This window comes from Eleginops maclovinus, chromosome 16, assembly GCF_036324505.1.
Source record: "Eleginops maclovinus isolate JMC-PN-2008 ecotype Puerto Natales chromosome 16, JC_Emac_rtc_rv5, whole genome shotgun sequence".
Taxonomy (NCBI): domain Eukaryota; kingdom Metazoa; phylum Chordata; class Actinopteri; order Perciformes; family Eleginopidae; genus Eleginops; species Eleginops maclovinus.
Window position 1 is genome coordinate 21,457,778 of NC_086364.1, and position 25,044 is coordinate 21,482,821.

Below are 25,044 nucleotides of genomic sequence, written 5' to 3' on the forward strand. Positions count from 1 at the left end.
ATTTGGTTCCTTTCCATGACGTTGTAAAACACATCACTCATTGCTCAATACTGAAATGTATTGGAATGATTTAGATACACAGACATGGGCTTTCTAACTACTCATGTCAGCAGATTTGAGATATTTCATAATGGGTCAATAATGAATTGATTGAAGATGCATTAACCATTAGTTACAAGCCCTTTATATTAGGTCATTCATTAGAAAATGGTGCAGTCTACTGTTGATGCATACTGAAACTGTGCTTTAAAATAAGAGCTAGTTGTTTAGTGGAATATATTGCAGGTTTGCACTCCAACTTTAAAAAGCAAGAGCAAAAAGAAAATAACTAACCACACAAAGGTGAACGTTCCTTCCTTGCAGCAGTTTACCGTTTGCAGTCCATGATAGACAGAGTCTGACATGTGGTGGACAGAAAATGTAATTACAGTCTGCACAATGCACCCTGAGCACCAAACTACCTCAAAACCCACCATGACATAGAAATACTTTATAATTTATTTCAAAATTGATCACCACACAACATACAAACATACATACTGTAGAATAATAGAGTTCCTGTTGCTATTTCACAAGCTGCATCCTGCGTGCAACATGCCAGCCTTTGTTTCATTATCACAGTAAAAGATATGCGATTCCTCATCAACCGCCCATGTGTTGCAGGTACAGTAGTGACACGGATGATGTTTACAGTATTTTTGGTAAAGTAGGCAGTATGTGAAGCTTTTTTTTTACAAAGTTCTTTCGGAAATAGATCATTCATGTGCGGCATCTATTAGATAGATTTAAATGTAGTAAAAATAGATTTGTTATATCATTCAGTCGTTCTGATTGCACAAGATCTGACATTGACTGTCTTAGGCGTTTTTAGCAAAATGAAAGCATAGCCCTTCATTCCTCTAGAGGGGATAAAGGAAGTAGAAACGCTCCAGTGATTAGACCGATCCTTTTCCCATTTGCAGTTAGTCCTCCCTGGATTTTATTCTGCAGTAAAGGATCATAGCAACAGCCATGGCACATATCTGAGGAGGATAGAAATACGAGTTAAACACGCACATACAAGTTAAAAGAAAGGAGATGTGTACAAAGGGAAAGGATGCTATGTAATGAATCATGTTTTAAAGCTTATTATTCAAGCTATAGGAAATGCATTAGTAAAATCTGATCATTAGATGGGGAACTTAATTGCCTCACTTTGCAGGGAACATCACCTTGATGTATATAAGGCCTGCAGTGGATGATGTAATCAAATTAAACTTTGGAATCAATAGGGAAACATACTACCAGAATTGCCATAACCATCAAGGCCAGAATTGTTGTTTTTTTTCAAAAGAAAACATAATGCTAATTTGGTTTAGGTGATATTGTTTCCGTATCAGGTACTACAACACATGGGAAGGATGCATAACTGCAGATTCCCATTCTGTTGCATCTCCCCTCACAAACTTGTGTGGCTTTCCCTGTTCCTGATATGATTTATAAACAAAAAAAAACTGAATTTTCCCTATTTTTGTTTCCTTATCAAATTTGACCAAGAATTTCTGAACATTTCTTGCAAAAGGTTGGATTTAAAATGTAATCACAGACAATATTATGTAGATATACCACTTTCATCTCAAAGAAAAGCCACGGTTTTATCTTGTGAAGTTGTATTCCTTATCTACAATGGCCCTCATACTCCATCATAGATAATAAGTAAGTGTAATTAAGAAGAATTTGAACAATGTATTGCTCCGTCTCGTGCATCACAGTCTAACTTGAAGTGAAAATGGTCATACCTCCAGAGCTGCAATTCCCAGGGCCACTCCGACAATAACCACCGCGTTGTCATCGATCAGCTCTTTGATCTTTGGAAAGCAACCCGTGATGTTCTGAGGAAATTAAAAAGTGTAGGTAAAAAAAAGGGAAGAATTAATCATAACGGTTCTGGATCATGCACATAGAGGTTTTTGTTGTCCTTCTGAAGCCCATACCTTGTCACTTTCTACTGCCACTTGGTTACACTTAACAACAAAGCCCGAACAGCACTGTGGTGGGAATAGCTGGCCATTATCTGCATAATACGGAGAGCCCACGAAGTCTGAGGCGTTGTAGAATCCACAACAATGCAACTAAAGTGGGCACAAAGAGAGTATATGTTACATAAAGCATCAGCGACATGGTGTGAAAATACATTTCGTTCAGCAGAATTACTCATACCGTGCTCATGGTAGTATTCCAGAGTCCGGTGACGTCAGGATTTTTCCCATAGTCCTTACGGATGTTCTGAACTGCTGCTACGCCAAACTTGCTGAACAACTCGTCTGCCTGAAATGGAGAGGAGGAATTTAACCAAGTACATTTACTCAAGTACTGTACTTAAATATCATTTTGATGTACCTGTATTTTACATGAGTTCTTCCTTTCTTTGCTACTTCATACTTCTAGAGGCAAATTAAGTAGGTTTTACAACACTACTATAGTTACTTGTATATTTTCCCATATAAAAACACATATGATACAGTAGTTTAATGCTTATCAAGTGTCTTAACATTGACAAACTACAACATTCAAATTATAGGACATTTACTGTATTTGTAAATGATTAGAAAATAAATTGATAAAATACCTATTTTTTAATATATGACATATAGGATATTTTACATAACGAGTACTTTTACTTTTGATGCTTTAAACACATCGAGCTGATAATACTCGTACTAGTACTTTGTATTATTCAGAAATGGCGCAGAATAAGTACTCTTTTTGTACTTGAAGTACATTTTGATGCTAATACTTTTGTACTTTTAACCTAACATTTTTAACTCTGGAGTTTTTCTTGTTTTGGAGTACATACAGAAATATAGATTTGTTGTTTGAACTGTGTGAAAAAGTTCCTCCATTGACTTACCAAGGGTCTGAATACCAAAATCACCACTGCTCCCGCAACCTCCGCTATGAAGACCACCAAGACTATGGTGAAAAACTAGGGAAAATAACAGAAAATTAGACATTTTATTGAGATAAATGGGGAAATGTTGTATTAATTCATCATTAATCTATAGTTTAAGTGTGTCTACTCCTTGTTGATATTGTGCTCATTTCACACATAAACAAAACAGTTGCCTGAAGCTAATAACTTTCCTCAAATTTCTACATCGAAATGCAATTGTTTTATTATGTTATCCACTTTTAGAGGTTTGACAGGAGGCCTTTTATTAGTTTTGTACGATATAAGACATTAAGAGCACACCTATGATTGAGACTGGCTCAAAATATTAGCGAACCAGCTAGCTAACGGCTATCAATGCTAACAAAAGGAACAGAGCAAACAACTGCAAAAGAGCTAAGGGCATTAATACTTTATCAAAGTATCTGATAAAGTGTATAAAATGTTAGCCAGAATCGATGGAAACAAATAATTTATGCGTGCGAGTCATTTTAAAGTATGTCAATTCGCTTTCTTTAATAAAGTGAGAACATGCTAACGGCAGCTAGTTAGCTTAGCATAGCATACAGACTTGAAACAAGAGGAAAACAGCTAGCCTTGTTCCATCTGGAAAAAAACAAAACATACACCCTACCTGCACATTCTAACACAAAACCTACATAATTGGTCTAATCTGAACAAAAACTGAAGTGTCTTTATAGTGTATAGCTAACTGAATGCTAGCACTAGCTTTATATGTATTGTTCATATATGAAGTCAGCTCATCAAGCTCAGTGTTTATTCCCAAAATGTCAACGTTTTTCTATCAACCACAACAAGCAGCACATCCACCTACCAGCAGCAGCATACACTTGCTCTCCTTGATGGCTCCACAGCAGCCCAGGAAACCGATGACCAGCAGCACAGCTCCTATAGCTATCAGCAGGTAGCCCACATTGAGCACCTGACGGAGCTCTGCAGGTGCATTTTCTATTTTCCCCATAAAGTTGAGGACGGAGCCGCTGTCCACCTTCACCCAGATCCCAACGCCCAGGACGGCAGCACCCGCCAACTATGGGAGTTTATTAGGGGGGGAGGAAGAGACAGGGAGAGATAAAAGGGGGATTAAATGAGGATTCATATAATTTCACATGGTCTGTAAAAAGTGAGATTACTTCCAGAGCTGCTCAGATGATTTGCAGGATCCATTTTTTGGGAGTTTGACCCGTATTAGCGACTAATAGCCAAGTCTGTGCTACCACTTCTTCTTTTACGAGTCTTTACGAGTCAAATAATGTAATGCAAGTGCAAAACAGTGTTGAAGGAAGATGTATATTTGCAGAACTACTCAGATGTTAGCATGGCTACGGATCCCTCGATGAGAGGCAATGGGATATTTCCATTTTGGAATATTGCAGAAAACAAAATCACTTTTTTTTAGTTGATGATACTAATACGTTTGATTCGGCAGGATAATCTCCACATCACCACTTTATGATTTTAAAGCAAAATTGCAATCTCCAGAAGTAGAAAGCAAACAAAAGTACATCAAGGTCACACAACCGCTAAGCTAAAGGTCGGCGTGATGATGTTCTTTAAATAGTCGCTTGTTAGCAACCACTCTTTTTATGACACATAAAAGCTTCCTGGTATGTTAATGTAGACACCAGGAAACGCTCTTCAGCTTGTGTTAACCACAGACCTTATTTCAGGCTTTTTACAAAACCAACTTTCAAAAACACAAATACTTTGAGATAAAGGAAAATGAAATGGTGACTAATTTCCTGTTTTAGGACTCATTAATTTCACTCTGCATGTTCTTCTGATGTATTTGCAGAGGAAAAAGTCATTAACATTTGCACAGCTGTATTAAAAAAAGGACATTTCACATCATGTTTATACTTCAAACCAAATTTGGTGGTACAAAGATATATTTTCGTCACTATTTGCATATTTTCCTTCCTCTTTTGCACCGCAACCAACAACCTGAGAGTGAAATGGAAAGGCACCACCCTTTACTTTGGATAATTGAATCATATTTTGAAGTATTATAAAAACTTACGAAGATAATGCCATTGAAAATCACCATCATGGCTTTGAGGAATCCAGAGCATCCCATTTTAGTAGCTAATTTTCTACCTAAAAGGGAGAAAATGAGAAAAACATTGTATTTTTATTGAAAACAGTCAACGGCATGTCTTTATACAACAGTTTGAAGTTCTTTTACCATCTTCATCTTACTATTTAGTCATTAAAATAGCAATCAAACAACACTTTGTACACACATCAAATTATGTAATTTGTTTGCCGGGCTACATGAGTTTCGGACATGATGTCCCAAGTCATTATGCTCCGGCAATTAGGTGACAAATTAACAGATGTATTGTTGTGGTTTCCTGGAGAGAGCAAGGGGGGTGGGAAAACACCTGCCACTTTCCCAATGTGTCACCTTTTTACCCCTTGTAAGCTACATAACTTATCTTTCTCAAACACTCAAACGCCTTTCATGACCACTCTTAAGGACATTTACAGTACATACATCACCTCACGGGGAACTTGAGTGAGAGCTTTGTTTAGTTTAGAGTTAATGGGTGTAGAGAAGTGACGATTGAGGAAGTATTTTTTAAAAAGACCTTTCATTAAGCCAGTCGTGTGCAAATAAGAAAGGACTAATCTACAGAACAAATGGAAATTATTCGCTGTTCCTACATTACCGTTCAAATCCAGACCATTTTGGTACGAAACTCCAAAATCATACACCTATAAACAGTGTTGGAGGAAGAAATCAGATCCTTTACTTAAGAAAACTACAAATACTATGGTCTTAAAATACTCCACTACAAGTAAAAGTCCTGATTTCAAAGTAGAAGTACAAATGTATTGTCAGCTAAATGTACTTAAATTATAAAAAGTAAAAGAAATCATTGTCTGGAAAAACTGCCTTTGTGTTTGTTTGTACATAATTATATTTATATGTGTGACATTTTTAAAAAAGTAGCATTTTACTATTGCAGACAAAGTTCTGATGGACATTTTGTAAAACATTTAAATAATTTGTCTCTTTTTGTGACGTGAGAATTAGTCTTCTAGTTTTATTTTTAGAAATGTATTTTATTAAAAGTAAATAAAGCTTTAAAATAAAATAAAAGTGGAGTAAAATGACATTATTTAAGTACAGTATTTGAGTAAACGTGTTAAGTTACCTCCTACTTCTGCCCATAGATTATGTAAAAAGGGCACAAATGCATTTTGTTTGATGCAGGACTCCAGGGTGTGAATTTGCATAGAAAACTTTGTGGCCAGTCAGCCGATCCATCAGACTTTATGGCGCTAAAACCAATCACCATTTGAGGTTCAAAACAACATAAACCTCTTTATCTGTTGACACACACAAAACAAATTCTCTTGGGTGTGTTTTACAAGTGTGTTTGCAAGAAATACAACACTGACCCATATACACACACACATCCTATCTCCAAATCTCCTTCTTCAACAGCCTTTTACAACCCCTACTGTTCTAGAGACATTTCAAAAATCGTGTGTGTCTTGGTTTGAGACAGTGGCCTTTGTTAGGGGTGACAAAACAGAGAAATTGTTATCCCCGATGACAATGACGGAGCAGAACCCTATTGTTGATAGCAACAGGCTGCTTTTCTAAGAATTGGGACATCCCTAAAGGTCCTCTTTTCACTTATGATATAACACATATATATGGTGCTGCGCTCTTTACAGTTATCTCAACACTGTTCTGTGAATATACAACCACAAGAACAAAAAGGAAGTGGCTTGTCAGGTTTTCGAGTTACAGTAAGCTGGTTTTCATCAAGTTAATCATACATTCAGAGGTCAGGATGCATTCAGAAAATTAACAAATTGGTTGCCTTGACTCCCTCTGTCACCTTTTGAGCTTCACTTCCTCGTGGTCAGCCATTGCACTCTGACACTGGTGATGCATTAACAAGCTCGTGCAAATCTCAGAGAAAAATGGATATGGTGCGTGCTTACAACACCTGTTAACAAAAGGAAGGGGGAAGCTGTTGTTTGCAGGTGACATTAAATGGGTGTTAGAGATGTATTTGCTAGTCCTAAGTCAACAAAACCTTCAGTCTCTGACTCATTATCTTTTTTTTTTTTAAACAGACAGGCAAATCTCAAAGGACGCCATTGATCAGAATAACTGCAGGCAGGTCTCAGGAGACAAAGGATCTTTGTTGGATGGATTTCTATCTACGTTTGGTACGGCACTTGGAAAAACAACATAGAGAATCTATCACACAACTTTAAATAAGTTAACTTTGTCTTACCTTTCACAGGAGAAATCGAAGGACGTTCACTGTGGTGATGGAGGCTGTTGATGGGAGTAAACTGAGGAGTGTATTATTCCTACTGTCCTCTAAAAAAAAAAAAGGAAAATGACCCACAGTGTACTCTCTGTGTCCCCCACTTCCTGTGACTGAGCTAGATAAGAAACAGCCTCTGAGTGAATTTTTCTGCTTTTTTTGGAAGGCTGTCTGCTGGTTATAAGTACTAAAAAAGGGAGGGAGAGAGTAGGTGGGTGTGACTAAAGCAGCTGAGTAATAACACACACATCACCATGGAGTTATAGGCTGGTCTCCAGAGAGAGGGAGGGGATAGAGAGAGGTAAAGTTGCACTAATCCAAGTAAACAATTAGCTTTCGGATTAACTGTGATTCCTTTTCTCAATCAAGCACATTTGAATAATTTAAAATTAAAAGGGTGGCTATTCTCCGAGATATGCAATTACCTTACATGATATAATAGTATTTAATTTACCTCCACTTTTTCCAGAGGTACATTTTAAATGAATAATCACGATGATCCAGTAATAATAACAGATACATTATTCTGAGAATCGCACCTCTGCATAATTAAAAAAGCTTAACAATGATTAACTCTTACAGATTAAAACAAATAAGATATTATAAGAGCTATGTTGAAAATCTCCTATCACAAATTAATAATTGTATATTAAACCTAAGAGCCTTGAAATAACTCAAATGTATTATTATTATTATTATTATCATTTGGATACGGATCCATATCACATTTTTGGTTATTCTTTAAGTAAAATAAGTCAAACTATATCATCAAAGTTGATTAAAATGAAATAAGTAGGTTTTCACATATAGCTTTAAAAATAAAAGCAATTTTAGCAAAAATCAAGAAACATAACGAAAAAGAAAAATGTGAAAATCATTCAAAGAAATATATTTGAAATAATTAAATAAAAAAAGATATATTTGCAACCAAAATGTTATTCAAAAACACATTTACTAATGTATAAAGCATTCTCTTATTAATTTATTAAATGGAGTGAGATTGATCTAATTATCCCGTTCGTAAAAAGCGCTTCTAATTCCAAAATATAATGAACATCTATTATCTTTTAGGGAGATGCTGGTAGTTTATCGTTTCTTCTCTTTCTTTTTATTGCTGTTTGTTCTATTTTGTTTTTTCTCATATATTTTGCTGTATGCATTTGAATACTACTGAAATGTAATTTTAAATAAAGTGCTAAAGCATTGCCTGTTACATTTAAAGACAGCAGCACAGTTCATTACTCCCCTGAGCTGTTAGGAGGAGACTCCGGCTCCAGGTTTTTCTACATGAGTGCTCCTCAGACTTTGGCCTCACATTTCAAACATTGTGCAGTTTGACATTTTCCTTTATCTGAACACCATTATCATATTTAAGCCAAGACAAAAGAGCAGGGAGTGAATGTGACATGTGGGAATTACTAACTCAACTGCAAAATAAAGAAGGATAGATGATTTACAGCAGGAGAATACTAATGATTAGTCACAGGATTTTAAAAGACATGACAGTTTTAATAAGAACAGCCATGGCCCATATAAGGTAAATGGCCTATATAAGGTAAATGAATACATAAGAAGGCATCCTCACATATAAATGTATATTCAAAATGCATTTTATACTAATAAATATATATTTCCTAGTCCTGACTCATATTTGTTCTCTTCTGGCGTTACATGCAACTTGTTCCCCCATAAAGTCATGACACTTGTGATTTTCATGCCTTTTCTTACTATAAATGCACACCCACACAAACACACACACACTCTCTTGAATGCGTAATGCAAGAGGCGACAACACGCTGCATATTAGTAACTATCTGTCAAACAAATGTGTCAAAGACACATGTCACCAATAGGTCGTATTAGCATATTTTAATGATTCATCAGCTAACAAAAAGTGCATTTGCTTAGGAAACTGAAGTACAGACAGAACAAACAAGGACTGAGGTGAGTTTTCCTGAGAAATAGTCACTGGGACGATGAAACAGATTGAAAAGGTAATATTTAAGGTACAGCCTATATACCTTTAGCCCACAAAATGCTCTATATGACCAAAATGGCAGATCCTATATGTGTTCATTTCACAGCCTTAACCTCAAGTATATTTAACACACATGTATTTAATATGAACCCGTTCAACAGAAATGTTATCAATAATCTTCACATCAGAACATTTTCAAATGCTCATTTCCTTGATTGGGAAAATATTTTTCTTTTAAACTATTAATTAACCGTTAGCTAAATCCCAACTAGAAATTCTTAGTAACTTTCACTCAGACAATGACCTGCATATTTCCTTCAGAGGTAAAAGAAAAGAGGATTCTCATTTCTAACCACAAACCACAAATGAAACCGGCTGAAAGGATTGCCATCACTGAAATATTTGATCAGATATAGCTGGCTAGCTAATCAAGCTAACGTTAGCTACATGAGCTAGCTAAAGAAACACCATCTGCAAACTTAATGTTTTAAACTGATCGTTTGGAAAATTACAAACCCGTAAAAGTATAATATTAAGCATCCTCAACAGTTGATGAGTCATATAGAAGAGCTAGAAATATAGAAACAGCATTTTATCTAGTGTGTTCAATACTGTTGAGTATTTATTATTAAGCATTAGCTGCTTAGCTAACAAGCAAAACATTGGTTGGATTTATGATGATTATGAAAATGATTAAGATTGAAAAAAATATTTCTCAAGTTTTACTTTGAAGATTGAAAGAAAAGGCTTTTAGGATGAAAACCAACCAATGTGTTTAGTGAACAAAATGCTGTCTGGCTTAACAAGTTAGCTACCAATAATGCACCAGGGCCAAGGAGCTAATGCTAGCCTAGCTATAGTAGCATCCTGTACTGGCTCCCACACAGTGGGGAAATACTGCACTGTTGATGTGCTAGTTGTGAACTGGGCTCTTTTTTACATAAACCGTAACAGCTAACAATGACAGTAGATATACAGCTGTTATTTGAAGTAACAATGGATTACTATTTCAGGTCGTAAGCTAATTAGCTGATCATGCTAACGTTGGAAGTTGATGTCAGAGCCCTCAAACAACCATTTATTACATTTTTACTCTTGATTTTTGTTTTGTAATGGATTACAAAAGGAGACAAAAAGAAACTAAAGGACAAAAACTTAATATACTGATAAATAATTGGCTGTGAGTAGTTATGGTTCTTAGGCTATGAGCGGTTCGAGCAGGGGTTTAGCACAGGGTCAATTGATTTGATTGAGCTTTTTATTTTCTTAATGTTCGAAACATGTTCAGAACCCCTATTTTGGCCCTGTACTCTGAATTAGCTTGTGTCCTGCACAGCTGTTAGGCCCACTTTATCCACTTCTTGTGGGTTTACAGTTAATGCTCACATCATCCTGGAGTTGAGAGGCCAGACGAACACAGCGAAGCAAAGTCTCTCTACTGGAAGTCTTCTTTTGACGGCCGATCTGTAAATTCCCATCGTCAGGTTTCTGAGCACCTCACGTTGCCAGTTTGTCCGGGTGGCTCTTTAGTTTGTGAAATTTAACACTGTCCAGTTTCTCGAACCTCTTCTCACAGAACTCGCAGGTGAAGTTGTAGTGAGCCTCTGAAGTGTGCTTCTTCATGTGCCAGTTCAGAGACGCTCGCTGGCGACACTGGTAGCCACAGATTTCACATCTATCGTATGACATTGGTGAGAAGACAAGGAAGGAAGGAACAGGTAAGAATGAAGAAGAGGGGTTTGAAGATCCTGGCTCCAAATTTGTAGGTACATATTAGTGTTACAAACTGGTATTTCATTCTGACCTACAGAGGCAAAATGGTGCCAATGTAGGTTAGCCAATGATAAATAAAAGTCAAACATTGTACAGTACACAGTATAACGAGTCTCATCACGGCTTATATTACAATGACAGGATGTTTGCATGGTATACAAATATCCATCCGTCTGTTCAGCCCAGGGTGGGAAAGAGGCAGGCAGTACTTTCAATAAATAAGAAACTTCCTTATAGCATGGTGACTGCTGTCAAATTCAGGAAGATAGGTTGAGCATTGGGTTTATTTAACACAGAAATGCAGCATTAACCAAACAGTTAGACTTTTAAAAAGGTTGACTTTGAGTTTGAAATGAATAACATGATTATTTATCTTGTTTGTCAACCCTGTAACTGGTGGCATTTTGGCAGTTGCTCAACTACCAACAGCCACACCCTTAACTTTAGGCCTGAATTAAACCAGTGAGCTATATGAAAGTATATCCCAGTACAGTTGCCATGAATAGGGATATTAGCATTAGAGCCCTCAACCAGTTTTGTACCAGGCTGCAACATGTTTATTTCTGCAATGAAATTGGGCATTTGATTATGGGGGGGCTATGAGGATTGATTCACTTGAGCCAGTATCAAGTGTATATTTGAGAAACAGCATTTCTTTTCTGGCTTAACAAGTTAGCTACCAATAATGCACCAGGGCCAAGGAGCTAATGCTAGCCTAGCTATAGTAGCATCCTGTACTGGCTCCCACACAGGCCCCTAAAACGCTATCCAAATTTCCAAATTTCGTAACTTACTGTAGTGGTGTTTCTCCTGTGTGAGTCCTCCTGTGGACCTCCAGGTGATTCTTCCGCTTAAAGGATTTCCCGCACGTCTCACAGATGAAATCTCGGACCCCTGTAAAAACATTTTACGGGTGATTGAGTTGGTGAGTGTGTGTTTGCAGGTGGTCAAAAGGTAACACTAGTAAATCCAATTATTCTCAAAAGTTTGTTTTTATTCTTAATATTTTTATGGACATGGTATTCTGACGATGTGTGTTACTCACCTGAGTGGATGATCATGTGTCGATGCAGGTGGTTCGACAGGTAAAACTTTTTCCCGCAGCCTGGATGTGGACATACCTTTGTCCTCCCTTTCCTGTGGACTAGGTTGACGTGATTCTACAGACAAAGGGAAGTGAAGCACATTGATGGTTATTTTAAATATCCAAACTAGTTGAAATGTGAAGTATTGATTTGTTTTACCTGAAAGCTGCTGATAGCAACATAGACTTGACTGCAGCCTTCGTACGGACAGTGGAACATCTTGAGCATGCCGTCCGCCTCGATGACAGGGCCTCGTCTGTTTCTCTTTGACCTGACGCTGTGAAAACAGACACGGCTGACTTAATTCACAAACAACATGCAGGGGAATTGTCTTCTCTGCTTGGTTCCTAAAATTCAATGCATTCACCATGTAAAGCATGTGGACCACTGACCTACTCAGACTGCGCTGCAGCTCTCGGTCACTGCTCAGATCCAGAGAGTCATCAGTGGGCTGCAGCAGCTGTTTGTCACTCAATCCTGCAGAGAAAGTTAAAAAACAGATTACACAAAAGAGTAATGCAGGAGTGAGGCTTTATTATTATCCTGCTGAACATAACGTGGAAGTATCACGAACTTATTGGAAAAGAAATCCAATTAGCTTTATGTTGAGGGAACCAGGGAGATGCTAACTTCAGGATCGGCCTACAAAAATATGTCATCTGAGATCTGATAGGATCTGCGTCACGTCATCAAACACACATTACCTTTATTTGCTCACTGATGTCCTAGTCATGACCTAAGCTTATGTTAACAATGTTTTGGGAAAGGATATGAAACAAAATATTCCAGGGTTTTTTGTAAGCCTGTATAATTCTACCATTATGCAAATGATGGGATGAAGACCGTTTTGACTTTATGTATTTCAAATGTATTTTTCAATATTTCAACTTCATTCTAAATAAACTAACTTGAAAGGGTTACTTTCTATTTTATTCTTAACATTGAGTATTTCACTTTGACTTCATTATATATAATCAAAAGGCCAATTCTTATTTACTCATCTCTTGATTTCCTTTGGTAATCATCAGTAAGATAAAGGTATCTCCCTTATATTACACAATATCTCTTATAATAGTATTTAGCTTTTACATTACCTTCTATATGACAATACACATACATAATAAATAAAAGACACATTTAAATATACTTGACAGCGGAGTAGCTTAGCATGATAAAAATATATCCTGCATCCCAGCCTTCTCTAGATGTTTTTCTACTCATTTCATAGAAGCCATACAGTATCTGTGAATCATTAACGTGTTAGTGAGCTGATGCAGGAAGAAATACAGGATTTATACAGATATGCAAAACTCAAAGCAGTTTGTTTTTCAGCCCAGCAGCTCAGACATAATGCTGTGCTGTCATACGGACACATGCATGCACTGTTTACCATATGAGTCTTATCACGCTTAGATTAAATTGATAACATGTTTGCATGCAATATTTAAAAAAACACCCGTCTATTCAACACTGTGGAGGAAGTGGCAGCCTGAAGTTTTAATAAAAGAGGTAACAGTTGGGTAGTGAGCAGTGGGATTACTTAACAAGAAAAGTGCATTTAGAAGTCTTTTGAGGTTAAAACAAAACACAAACATTGTTGGACTACAACTCAAATGAGAGTTTCTAGCTGCCGTTAAAAGGAACTGGATTCAGTCATTTTGTTTCCATTTTTAAAGTGTCAGTTCTGAAAGCAGCACACCTGTCATGGAGTCTTCCTCCTCCCCCTCCTCCTCCTCCTCCTCCTCCTCCTCCTCCTCCTCCTCCGCTCTGAGTTTTGAGTCTGACGTGCACACCTGGTTGTAGGTGACCCCCCCGATGACGGTGCAGGTGACATCCTCCACATTTCCCCCGCCCATGTTCAGCTGGATGCCCTCTGAAGCAAGGGCTTCGTAGCTGGGACCGGTGATGATGATCAACTAGGGATGGGAACAAACAAAGATAGCCTTTGAAAAAAGAAAGTATGTGGGGGTGAAGCTCCCTCTGGAGGGAACACAGGGAATTTACATGCAACAAAACCTATACAACACACTAGAGGAAAGGGAGCATCTCTTCACGGTACTCATTCACCAACCTGCGATCCTCCCAAAGTGTTCCTCTGGTCTGGGATCTCACAGCTGCTCACTACCGTCTGCAGAGAGTGAGGGTCAAACAGTTCGCTCTGCTCCTGCTCCGGGATGTTCGACGGGACAGAAAGCTCCGATCCAACTGAGCCGCTCTGTGCAAGCAATGAGTCTTCTCTCGTCTTTTCCAGTTTGTCCATTAAAGACTGCGTCACGGTAACACATTCGTATCCGTGAGGCACCGTCCTGATCCCCTCTTCTTCTTCTCTGTCTTGCCTCACATCCTCAGCCTCCTCATCAGATGGAAACTCTTCAGCGGGGGAGCCCGGCTGTCGCTCCATCACCATCTCCATCTCCCACACAGGCTGTCCTGTTAGCGGAACATCCCCGGAGGAGGCCTCTTCTGTGGGTTGCTGGTCTACAGCTGCAGCCCCTGCTATCGGGCTCATGGGTGTCTGTTGTCCTTCAGAGACATTATCTGTCACATCTACAGAAAAATAGATAAATAATAAAGCTTGTTCAGCATTCAGGTTAAAATATCTTCAGCTTGTGTTAACCAAAGACGTTATTTTAACAACCAAACATACGTTCAAAATACCATCGACTTTGAAGGAACCAGAAGTGCTGAAATGCTCACTCCTGCACCACTCGATTGAGTAAACATTATTCACCTTCAAACTGTTTGTGAGCCTCTTTTCTTCTCTTCCTGCTCACTCCTGCTTTAGCCACAACCACGTCTGTTTTTTCCGCCCTCTCTTCCTCTTCCTCCTCCTCCTCCTCTTCCATCACGTCCTCCTCAGGTTCAGAGTCACTGGCCTCCCTCGGTGGGGAGAACAGGTATTGCACAAATGAGTGGTTGGAGTCACACTGCCAAATAGCAGCAGTGGAGAAGTTGAGCTGGGGCTCCAGGGCTCTGAGCTGGGGCTCGTGAGGGCAGGAGCGACAGTGATCCTGGTACCAGCAGACCAGGCTCTGAAGGCTGGACACCCGATCCTTCCTGCCTGGGAAACAATATCAAGTCAGCGGTTAGGAAAATCTCGGGCTAGTGAAGAATTGTAACTGTTATTGTTTATTAAAGACATTTTGCATATCACACTTGGTCATTAGTCTGCATCAAAAATCACAGGCAGAAAACACTATGTGAAACTGTTTTAAAATATCCCCATCCGTCAACGGCACCACTTACCTTTTTTCTGTCTCAATGAGAGTTCTGGAGCAATCTTCTTCCTGTAATGCAATGAAATGGACAGTGACTAGTCAGACTTGACTTTATTGACTTTGATTTAATTAAATCTAATCTAAAAAAAAGAGACGTGCATGGTTTGGTGAGGTAAAGCAGAAAAAAACATTATGAAGGTGAAGAATAAACAAAAACGCCGACAGATATTAAGGAAAAGCCAGAGAAAGTTAAAAAACAGATTACACAAAAGAGTGATGCAGGAGTGAGGCTTTATTATTATCCTGCTGAACATAACGTGGAAGTATCATGAACTTATTGGAAAACAAATCCAATTAGCTTTATGTTGAGGGAACCAGGGAGATGCTAACTTCAGGATCGGCCTACAAACCATACTAAGACTAAGAAAACCAACCATTGAATTCATCAGATTTCTACCACACTTCATTCTACATTTTACTCTTAATTGGTTTTATAAATACTGCTGCTGCTATTTTTTTACCCAACGTGTGCTTTTTAAATAGTAATACGTTTTAATTTTTATTTTAAATATGATGTGCATGCCTGTTGTCTAATAGTGCTTTATTGTTTTCGCCTCTATCTATACTTTTGCTGCAAGAATGTACATTTCCCCTCTGTAGGACTGACAAAACAATTCTGATTGTCCTGCATAACTTGCATATCAGGCTGACAGAATTAGGGAAAGCCACTAATATTAAAGCAGACCATATTAATGAAGACATGCATGGTCTGCTTAGGTAAGATGAGCTTTATATAGCATCGTCTGTGCTCACCCGCAGTACTCCTGCTGGTACTTCTCTCCATAAGTGTTGTTGAGCAGGATCAGATACTCTGCCAGCCCAGCATCACTCAGGCTGGTTCTCCTCCTCACTTCACTCCACAGCTTGTGCGACTCTCCCAGATAAACCCGCCGAACATCGTACTTCTTCCGGGACTCCAGGCGCCTCTGAGCCCGGTCTGAGTCCGTCAGTCTCGGTCTTCCTCTGCACCGCCTAAGAACCTCTTTCTCATCCTGGTCCCCGGACGGGTCTGAGTCCAGAGGAACCTCCAACCCCACCAGGTTACGCGCCATCTTGGCCACAACAGCTGATGTTGTGATTCTACGGTGTCCCGGATGTTGTCAGATTTAACCGGAAAAACTGATTCTATGCAAGTTCTCTCACCGAGTGATCCCCATTTATTTTAACGCACTTAATAATTAGTTATTGATATAAGTTGTGGAAAAAACAAGTTAAGATTGATTATTTTTCATTTATTTCCCTTGTTTCCCTCTTGATTGATATGTTCCGTTAGTAAAAGGCTCTTTTGGAAAATGTAGTTGTATTATTTATCCAGTAGTTGGCGGTAATGAGATGTCTGGATACAAACAAGAAGAAGAGATGCATGTTCTGGTTGTCGTCGCCGCAATGTTTTTCTTTTTTGTAACTTGAGTCCAAACATTTACTGAAATAGCATTGCGACACATGTGTAGACGTTGTTTAAAAATAATTTTCTGTACACGGAGCGGAACCGTACAGCTAACGAAGCGTTTCCACACGGACTGCAGCAGCGTGAGCACTAGTGTGCAACATGTAAACAGACGCGGGGGAAAAAAGTGTACTTTTTTTCAATTGTAATTTGTCTTTGGTTATATGAGCAGGTTATGTGAGTTTAGTTTTTATCCATAATCCCGAAGAAGGCGATAATTCAACGCCTCTAAAAAACAACGAAGAAGAAGAATAGAAGAAAATAAGCTAGAGGACGAAGAAGGAAAATATAAGTGTGCTCTTTATACATCCTCGGTGCAGTCTCAGTCATCATGACGGACATATTAACGGGTGTTTTTAGGACTTTTACGTCAAAAACAGACGTTAAAAAGGATCTCACGGTGGTTCCTGCTTCAGCCTGTAGTGCTCTGTTGCTAGGAGACAGCTCCATCAGCCGCTCGGTCCTGCTGCTGTCTGCGGTGACGGCTGCCTCGGAGCTTGGGGTGAGGGTGGTGTTCTTCGCCCAGACTCAGATCCAGAGCCTCCCGGTGTCTCTGAAGAAGTGTGTCCCCAGCCTGAGCCCCGAGAGTCTGAAGGTACACAGGGGTGATGTGACATTTGTAATGTAGTTGTATTTTTTAATAATTTAATTCACATATTGATAATATTTTTTTCACGTTTGTATTTTAATACAAATTCTTTAGTTTCTGGTTTAATTTTATTACATTTCTGCTTGCTACCTTTGTGATAGAAGATTCTGGCTATATCGCCCAGTCCTTAATATTATTTTAATCTAGATAAGATTCAGAGATTTGCAATGTCTTTCCATACGTCTTATTTTTCCCCATTCAGCTTTTGTCTGTTTTTATTTTCACAGAAAATCAAGTTTTCCTATCCCAGGACGTTGGAGGAGCTTCTGCAGCAGGTGGCCAGCCTCCACGAGTCCCAAAACACGTCTCCCACCCCTCCCTCACTGATCATCGTGGACAGGCTGGAGGGATACCTGGGGGGAACCCACAGTGGAGATAAGAGCAGCGCTGCACACCTGTCAGCGCTGCTCTGCGACTCTGCTGCCTTCCTCACACAAATCCTGAAAGAGCGTTCCCCGAGCTCCGCCCCCTGCCGCCTCATCGCCTCTTATCGGTCAGAAGTGGACTCTGATTACGCCGGCGGTGAGTCCTCCGCCACGGATCACATCCTGGATGTGCTTGATCGATATTTCCAGATGCGCTGCACTCTGGATCGGGACAGGAGCTATGAGGCCGCAGCAGCCGGACTGCAGGAGCTGTGGCATGTTTACCTTTCTGCCTCCAGCATCACTGAGGACTGTACCACAGACAGTGAGACGAGGCCAGCTGTAGCCAAAGAGTGGCAGCTGTTAATCTCCGCTGATGGTTCAATGGAGTTTAAGATGGCCTGAAAATATCTGTATCAAACACTGTTGCATTGTGGGAGATGTCAAAGATGTTTGTTCTGTGAAAATGTTCATTATTTCTGGTCCTACATTGTGTTGTACCATAGTATAAAGCCTTAGTCACTATACAATCTATATTATATTACATTTATTGCACAGAAATACTTACACTTTTTATGTTTATATCATTATTTCCTTATATTTTTGTAATTAAATATATATTTTTTCATACTAAAATGGAGAAACTGTCATGAAACCCAATTTCTACCAAAATAAATAGAGTATTCTGGTCACTAAATTCACGTTCTGTGTGGGTTTTGTTTCCTTGTTGTGTCAAACAACCCTCTAACTGTTGTATTCAAAAGAAGAAAGAAGTCAACAATGATTATATATGTTTTTATATTCTTTTAAAGGAGCATTTATTTCAGGTAAAATACATTTTTTCAAAGCCAAAAAAGCAAACAAGCATGAAATGTATGAAATGAAGCATCAGGATTTAGACAGTGTACATGCTCTGCTCTTTAGATGGCAGCATTGACCTATACACAACCTAAAGTCAACAAGAAAGACACTTACATCTACAGTCACATGAGAACGATTATTAAGTACAGTAGTACTAATTATACTTCATTTTGTACAGAAATAAACATTTTAATATTATTTACAAATACAGTTTGTTTCCATCTGGAAATGCCATTGAAATGATAGATGTGGGAGATATGGACCAAAATTATAATGAATATAGTTTTGTGAATTTGATTTCTAATTAGTTAGGGCAAACAATAGAACAGCTAGAGAACTCTGTAAAGGTCAGAAAATGTAATTACTTTACAATTCAGAGTTAAATTGGTGTTCTTTGACTCCACTACATTCATCTAATCCCTTTAGTTGCTAGGCAGATTAGGATGAATGATGTGAAATATAATCAGCCCTTAAATCAGACTGTAGTTCACCTGGAGTAAATCCAGCAGTATACAAAGCCATTAACACTAGCTGCACCTTTACCAGCTCTGAGAACACTTTAATGATCAATCATTATCAAACATGTGCAGCAAATGTTCGTCAAACAGGTTAACGGTACTTTGATCGGGGACTGTTTTCAGCAGTGGATTAATATCATTTGGTGCTTTGGTCATGTACCGACTTCCTATATTGACCTAAAATCAACTTAAAATAAACCACAGTTCCCAGTTCAGGTTAATAGAGGAACAGGCTGTCAGTCTAAATATTTTGACAATCCCTGTCCTTGAGCCCCTGCTTTGCTTTGTATTTAGTGCTTAAAAGCAATTGGTAGCATACTTTATGGAACAGTAGCAAAAACTAAGATGGTAAACATTATACCGGCTAAACTTTAACATGTTAACACTGCTGCTGGGAGCATATAGCATGCTAACATTAGCATTTAGCAAAAAAAGCTATATTAGGCTTTTGCTTTCTGAGCAACACTTGTTGAACGAAAATGCAAAACGATGACGAAAGATCTTCTTTAAAGCATCTTATAGCTTGCTTTGTTCAGTCTTTCTTCTCTATTCTCTATTTTAAGCTAATAGCCAGTCTGTCATTTATGCTTAAAAAGTACTCTTAGCTGCAATATGAATAAACCACTCAGGGAGTTAACTCCATCAACTGGAATTTTCTGTTAGTTATTCAAGAAAATTCTGCTCTGATCTACAGGATTGGATACTTACAGACCAGAATGCAGATCTTTGCTCTGAATATCAGTATTTGGTGTTCCCACCAGCTGGATAAAGTCTGAGTGACGTATGTACATCCGGGGGACTCTTCCTCCCGAGTCCTTAGTCCCTATTTCTTGGTACACCTTTCCTCACAGTTCATGCAAGGCTCTCTTACTTTGGGTGAATATCCAAAAGCCTGCTTTGAGGTTCAGTCCATGCGTCCATCCTTCAGTCGTCATCGTGGCTCGGCAGGAAGGCTCTTCTAAACGGGATCTCGTTCTTGTACTCATTGTCGTAGACTTTTCCAAAGTCCTCCACTCTGCTCATGGGGCTGTAATCCATAGAAACCCCCGAGTCTGCCACCGCCATGTAGGTGTACCCTGGGCCTTTTGCCACCCAGGCCTGGTTTGGGTACTCAAAGCTGGACTGGGAGGAAAGGCGACCCGAGCTGGAGCTCTGCAGCAGGGATCCCAGGTCGGAGTGAGATTCATACGACACCGTCTTTCTGGAGGCAAAAAGCACCTTGAGGGGTAACGTCTCCTCGAGAACGTCATCCAGGTGTTCGTCTATGCTGTGGTTTTTAGCACTCAGGGTAACGTAGGCGTCTTGGGACTCCAGCAGAGAGGACTGGGAGCAGGGAACTTGATTCTGGTTGAGCGCCCTCAAGCGGTCCATCAGCCAGAGGTTGTGTGGCGTCGCAATGCTTTGCTCTGACAGAACTGGATCAGGTTCCAGTCTTTCCAACAACTCTCTCTCGTCCAGCTTCGTCTTCGCGCCGTTGTCTCCCTTTCTGCCGGAAGCCAAAGCTCTAAAGGCTTTGGGTGGCAGAGGCGGGAAGGGAAGCGATGGTCGTGGGTTGAGTTCAGACAGGACCTCCATAGGAGAATGGCATTCCTCGGAGTAGAAGAAAGCTGGAGTAAATATGATGCCTCCGTTGGTCTGCCCTAACCACTCCTGATCAAAAACAACAACCAAGTGATTAGGAAAACTCCTGGAGAAGGTCTGGCAATGCAAGCTGTTAATGGTATGAAGTGGTATGGTATGGAAATGGTCTCCTAAGTGGTGTCTTAATGGTCTCCCAAAGGGGCGAAGCAGTGGTGAAACCATGTGACACAGATACAGAAAACTGACTAACTGATTGCTATTTCCCTTTTCGAGAATTTCTCTGGTAAAACCATGAGGTTGACATTTGTGATATAGGGTGAAATGTCTCGACTACCATTGGATGGACTGTCTAATGTTTCTAGCTCCTTAATTTATCACTAAACACGCTAAACAAAGACTGTGAACAACAACGTAAACATTATCCCAGCTTAACTTACTAGCATTCGAATTGTAAGCATGCTGACGGTGGCATTTAGCAAGAAGCAGCCTTCATGTAAGTGCATGGGTGTAAACTTGTATTGTTTTTACCTGAAAGTCCCCTCCATAAACACTGAAAAGGCCTTTGAACTTGCTGTCAGGAGTTGGAATAATCGGCCAAATCTTCTTGATGACAGACCTGAAAGACCACAGAAGCAAAACGAATATAATTCTACACGTCTCTTTGAGATAATCATTACTTTACGATGCAACCGATGTATTTGTGGCTAGTATAGAAGCTATGTGCTACTGGTTATCTGACCTTCGATGGGACAGGAGCATGGTGAAAGACAGCACAATGAGATGAAGGAGATGATGAGGGTCAGGGACATGATGAGCAGGTCGAGTTCTGGAGGATGCATAACAGTCATTGCTTTGGAAACAAACTGAGCAACAAATAAAACCAATGCAACATGGGACTACATACTCCCTTCCATAAACTGCTACTGGGAATATCTGACACCTCTCTTTATTGCTCACCTGCCGGCAGTGTTTCCATGAACACCGGGTCGCTCCAGGCACTCCAGTAGCCGTTGTAGCTAATCCCGTCGAGCTTCACTCGGACTCGCATCTTGTACATTCTGCCCTGCTGCAGACCCCTCAGGATCAACTCTGAGCTGGCTTGAACCGACTCGACCTGCGAAATCAGACCTCAACTCATCCATACAGGTCTTTATGTGCAACCTAGCAGACATAAAACCCTGCTGCTCAAAGATTCATTCAATATTTGCAGCCTGGTCCCCTAAGACGTTGGTTCCCATACAACAGACTGTTTTGTTTTTTTTACTGGGGTTAGGTTTGTTTTAAAGGTATCCACAAAGACAATGGGAGTCAGCATTAGAAGGAGCTTGGTGTCAAATACAAACGTTGGACTTTCACCAAAGAGGCCAATATTTGTCTCAAGTGTGAAACAAAAAGACAAGGTTGAGATATTTGAACTTACATATGTAGCTTAAGCTAGCGTAGAAAGAAGATACCTAGTTTAAGCCAAACCATGACCCTTAATTTAACACTATCAAATAGTTGTGTTGCATTATTTCACACTGTGTTTAAAACTACGGCCGTAGTCCTTAAGAACATACAATTCCCCTGCAGTTTAGTTGTTGGGGAACTTAATTTTTAGGGTTAATCAGGAGCATTAAGATAGTTACCTGCCCCACTTGGCTGTCCGCTTCAGTGTAGCTGACCTCATAGATCATGCTGTCGTCCATGTACTTCAGAGGAGGCGGCACCCAGCTGACGTTAAACTGGCCTGGCTTACCCGTCCTGCTCACCGTCACGTTAGCCGGAGGATCCAGAAGAACTGAAGAGATAGGAGGAAGATGGTTAGGGAGGAAATTAATAGGGGTAGAGGAAGGTCACTGCGACTAATGGCGATGGAGGAAGGCCAAGGGACAAGCTCTCAGTGTGGTTAACTTGGTGACTTTCTTGCCAGCTCAATTAGCCTAACTTCAAGCAACAAGTACATCCTTTCTGGTTTCCCGTCTCTTTCTTACCAGAGCTAAAAGACTTTAAACTGGACTTGTTAGGGATATTTGAGGAAATGAAAATGATTCTTATTCTTATGCAAACCTAGATTGGAAGGCTTAGTGAAGCAACTTACAGAGAAGCTCGATTAAGAGGCTGCGATTGTGAATCAGTCTTCCCTCTCGATGAACCTCAATGCCCATTTGGATGAACATCTGGGGTCGTTCCAGGTGGCAGAAGAACAGCCTCTTCCCGTCCGCTGCAGGGAGCATCTTCAGTGGGCATCTGCTGCTGTTTTCTTCCCTGGAAAGAAGACAGAAGAGCATCAGCTGAATTGGCTATAGTTTTATGTGTCTAGAGGACATATTGACCCCTTTATTAAATATCAACCCCCTAAAACATGTCTGTTTTCAATCCTTTAATTCATTATTCAGTCACACTTGTTCTTTAACCCCTATATTATGTAATGTGTAACCAATACGTTTGCATTCAAAATGAAGTAGAAACACCAGCTTGAACTACAGAATGATGACCACATTGGACAGCACATGGCTTGTTGTTGTGCTGATTGTGACTTACTGGTAGGTGTATGTGAAGGAGTACTGATCCAGAGAGCCGGACAGCTCCTCGTCTTCCTCCCAGAAACACGTGAAGTCATTCCTGCCTTCAACGAAGCACTTTGGGTTTTCTGGCTCCTCTTTCAGCAGAATGGACACTGAGGAGGTGAGAGGAAACAGATGGGTGAAGACAAAAGTGTGTTTCCTTGTCATTGTAATCACTGAACTGTAATCAAATCACCTTAACATGTTATTTATATGTCATACTGTAAATCTATGTTGATGTTTTGCACCAATACAGCCAAAAACACACCCTTTAATTTTAAACCTATTTGACGATAAACCAATATCTTAATATAATAACTAATCATATGTTGTTTTCATTCTACACAATATTTACAATGATTTTGCTTTGAAAGTTTCTGTTTAGCTGTTAGAGAATGCAGAACAGGTTTTTCTCGTACCTTTTTTTTCGTGATTTCGTGCGCCCTGAACGATGGAAGCTTTCCCCATGGCGCAGAAGATCAGGTGAAGTGCCAACAACTGGCTCAGGTAATTGCAGATCATCCTTTTGTCTTCTCTGAGAACAGAAAGACTTTGTCCTTCCGTTATCCTCCGCTTGCATAACTAGAATACAACCCTGCCTCTTACGGGTGTCCTGCAGCTCTAAGGGGGAGGCTTGTTTTTGGTTTAGATAGCATGGATAGCACTGCACGGTTACGCGCCTGTTTGAGAGAGATAAGGTGTGTAGTACTGAGATGTTTACGTTCTGTAAGAGTCAGTGAAGAACAGGGTGGAGCCACGGAACTCTTCCAAAACCTTTTACTCTCCTGTTGATGGGCAGGAATCAGGCAGGCGCTCATTGATGTTTACAAGTTGTTGTTGCTGCTCGCGAGAGGGAGGAAGTGAGCGAGGCCCTGCGTAAAAGCGCAAAATGTAGAGAGTTGGATTGACCGATAAATGGATGGATGGAGAGATTGATAAATGGATATATGGATTTTTAAATGCATGGATGAATAAAAAGTTAAATGCGAAAATGGAAAATGCATTAACGGACGGATGGAAAATAGATTTGATGGATACCTGTATAGGTGGGATGGATGGAGGATACATGGTTCGATGATGGATGATGATCTAAGACTAAATGGATGGATGGATGAAAGATAATTGGATGGAAAGACAGATGGAGGATAAATGAATGAATAAAAACATGGAAGATAGAAACATGGCAGATGAGTGGATGAAAAGATGCATGGGTGAAAGATTGACAGACAGACAGACAGACAGACAGACAGACAGACAGACAGACAGACAGACAGACAGACAGACAGACAGACGGACGGACGGACGGCCAGACAGACAGACAGACAGACAGACAGACAGACAGACAGACAGACAGACAGACAGACAGACAGACAGATTAAATGGAGCTGAAGCTGAGTGTTTTGTGCACCTGTCTCCTGGATGAAGCTGTGATGTGAGGAACTGGATCTGAACCTGTCTGGCATCGAGCCAACTTAATCCCTGCACCTGCCTGCAACAACAGAAACCGCAGAGCCCTCATACGCCGAAGAACAGAACCCAAACGGTTTCTTATCTACTCCCAGCACCCACATGTTTTCTTCGTTTGACCAGCCTTATCAGCGCTGCAGACCCTCCTGTGTTTCTTCACCTCGTGATAAGTGGTGCAGGGGAGGCGTAGCAGCCCATCCCCGCCAGTTTAAATGCAATACAGCGCTTTTTTTACATCATATGAAAGC

The 25,044-nt window shown here is 39.9% G+C and overlaps 4 protein-coding genes across 4 annotated transcripts; 1 reads left to right on the top strand and 3 right to left on the bottom strand.

Moving 5' to 3' along the window:
- Positions 1-475: 475 nt before the first annotated feature.
- tspan34b (tetraspanin 34b) lies at positions 476-7,449 on the bottom strand. Its single transcript, XM_063904909.1, has 8 exons — positions 7,213-7,449; positions 4,971-5,047; positions 3,765-3,980; positions 2,891-2,965; positions 2,200-2,307; positions 1,974-2,111; positions 1,779-1,871; positions 476-1,022 (listed from the first exon to the last, which is right to left on the bottom strand). Exons 2-8 carry the CDS (start codon positions 5,025-5,027, stop codon positions 963-965), a joined length of 747 nt encoding a protein of 248 aa, XP_063760979.1. The 5' UTR covers positions 5,028-5,047; positions 7,213-7,449; the 3' UTR covers positions 476-962.
- A 1,653-nt stretch (positions 7,450-9,102) lies between these two features.
- On the bottom strand, positions 9,103-16,455 carry znf653 (zinc finger protein 653). The gene is made up of 10 exons (XM_063904902.1): positions 16,116-16,455; positions 15,331-15,371; positions 14,816-15,145; positions 14,156-14,631; positions 13,784-14,000; positions 12,477-12,561; positions 12,244-12,361; positions 12,045-12,159; positions 11,794-11,893; positions 9,103-10,901 (listed from the first exon to the last, which is right to left on the bottom strand). The coding sequence occupies exons 1-10, from the start codon at positions 16,412-16,414 to the stop codon at positions 10,724-10,726; spliced, it is 1,959 nt and encodes a 652-aa protein (XP_063760972.1). The 5' UTR covers positions 16,415-16,455; the 3' UTR covers positions 9,103-10,723.
- Positions 16,456-16,684: 229 nt separating this feature from the next.
- On the top strand, positions 16,685-18,646 carry swsap1 (SWIM-type zinc finger 7 associated protein 1). The gene is made up of 2 exons (XM_063904908.1): positions 16,685-17,404; positions 17,686-18,646. The coding sequence occupies exons 1-2, from the start codon at positions 17,141-17,143 to the stop codon at positions 18,226-18,228; spliced, it is 807 nt and encodes a 268-aa protein (XP_063760978.1). The 5' UTR covers positions 16,685-17,140; the 3' UTR covers positions 18,229-18,646.
- Positions 18,605-23,999, bottom strand: epor (erythropoietin receptor). Its single transcript, XM_063904903.1, is given in 9 exon segments — positions 18,605-20,852; positions 21,312-21,399; positions 21,523-21,565; positions 21,568-21,609; positions 21,741-21,897; positions 22,412-22,563; positions 22,864-23,030; positions 23,307-23,442; positions 23,749-23,999. Coding segments are annotated over 9 exon segments (1,614 nt in total). The 5' UTR covers positions 23,852-23,999; the 3' UTR covers positions 18,605-20,126.
- Between the last annotated feature and the right edge of the window lie 1,045 nt (positions 24,000-25,044).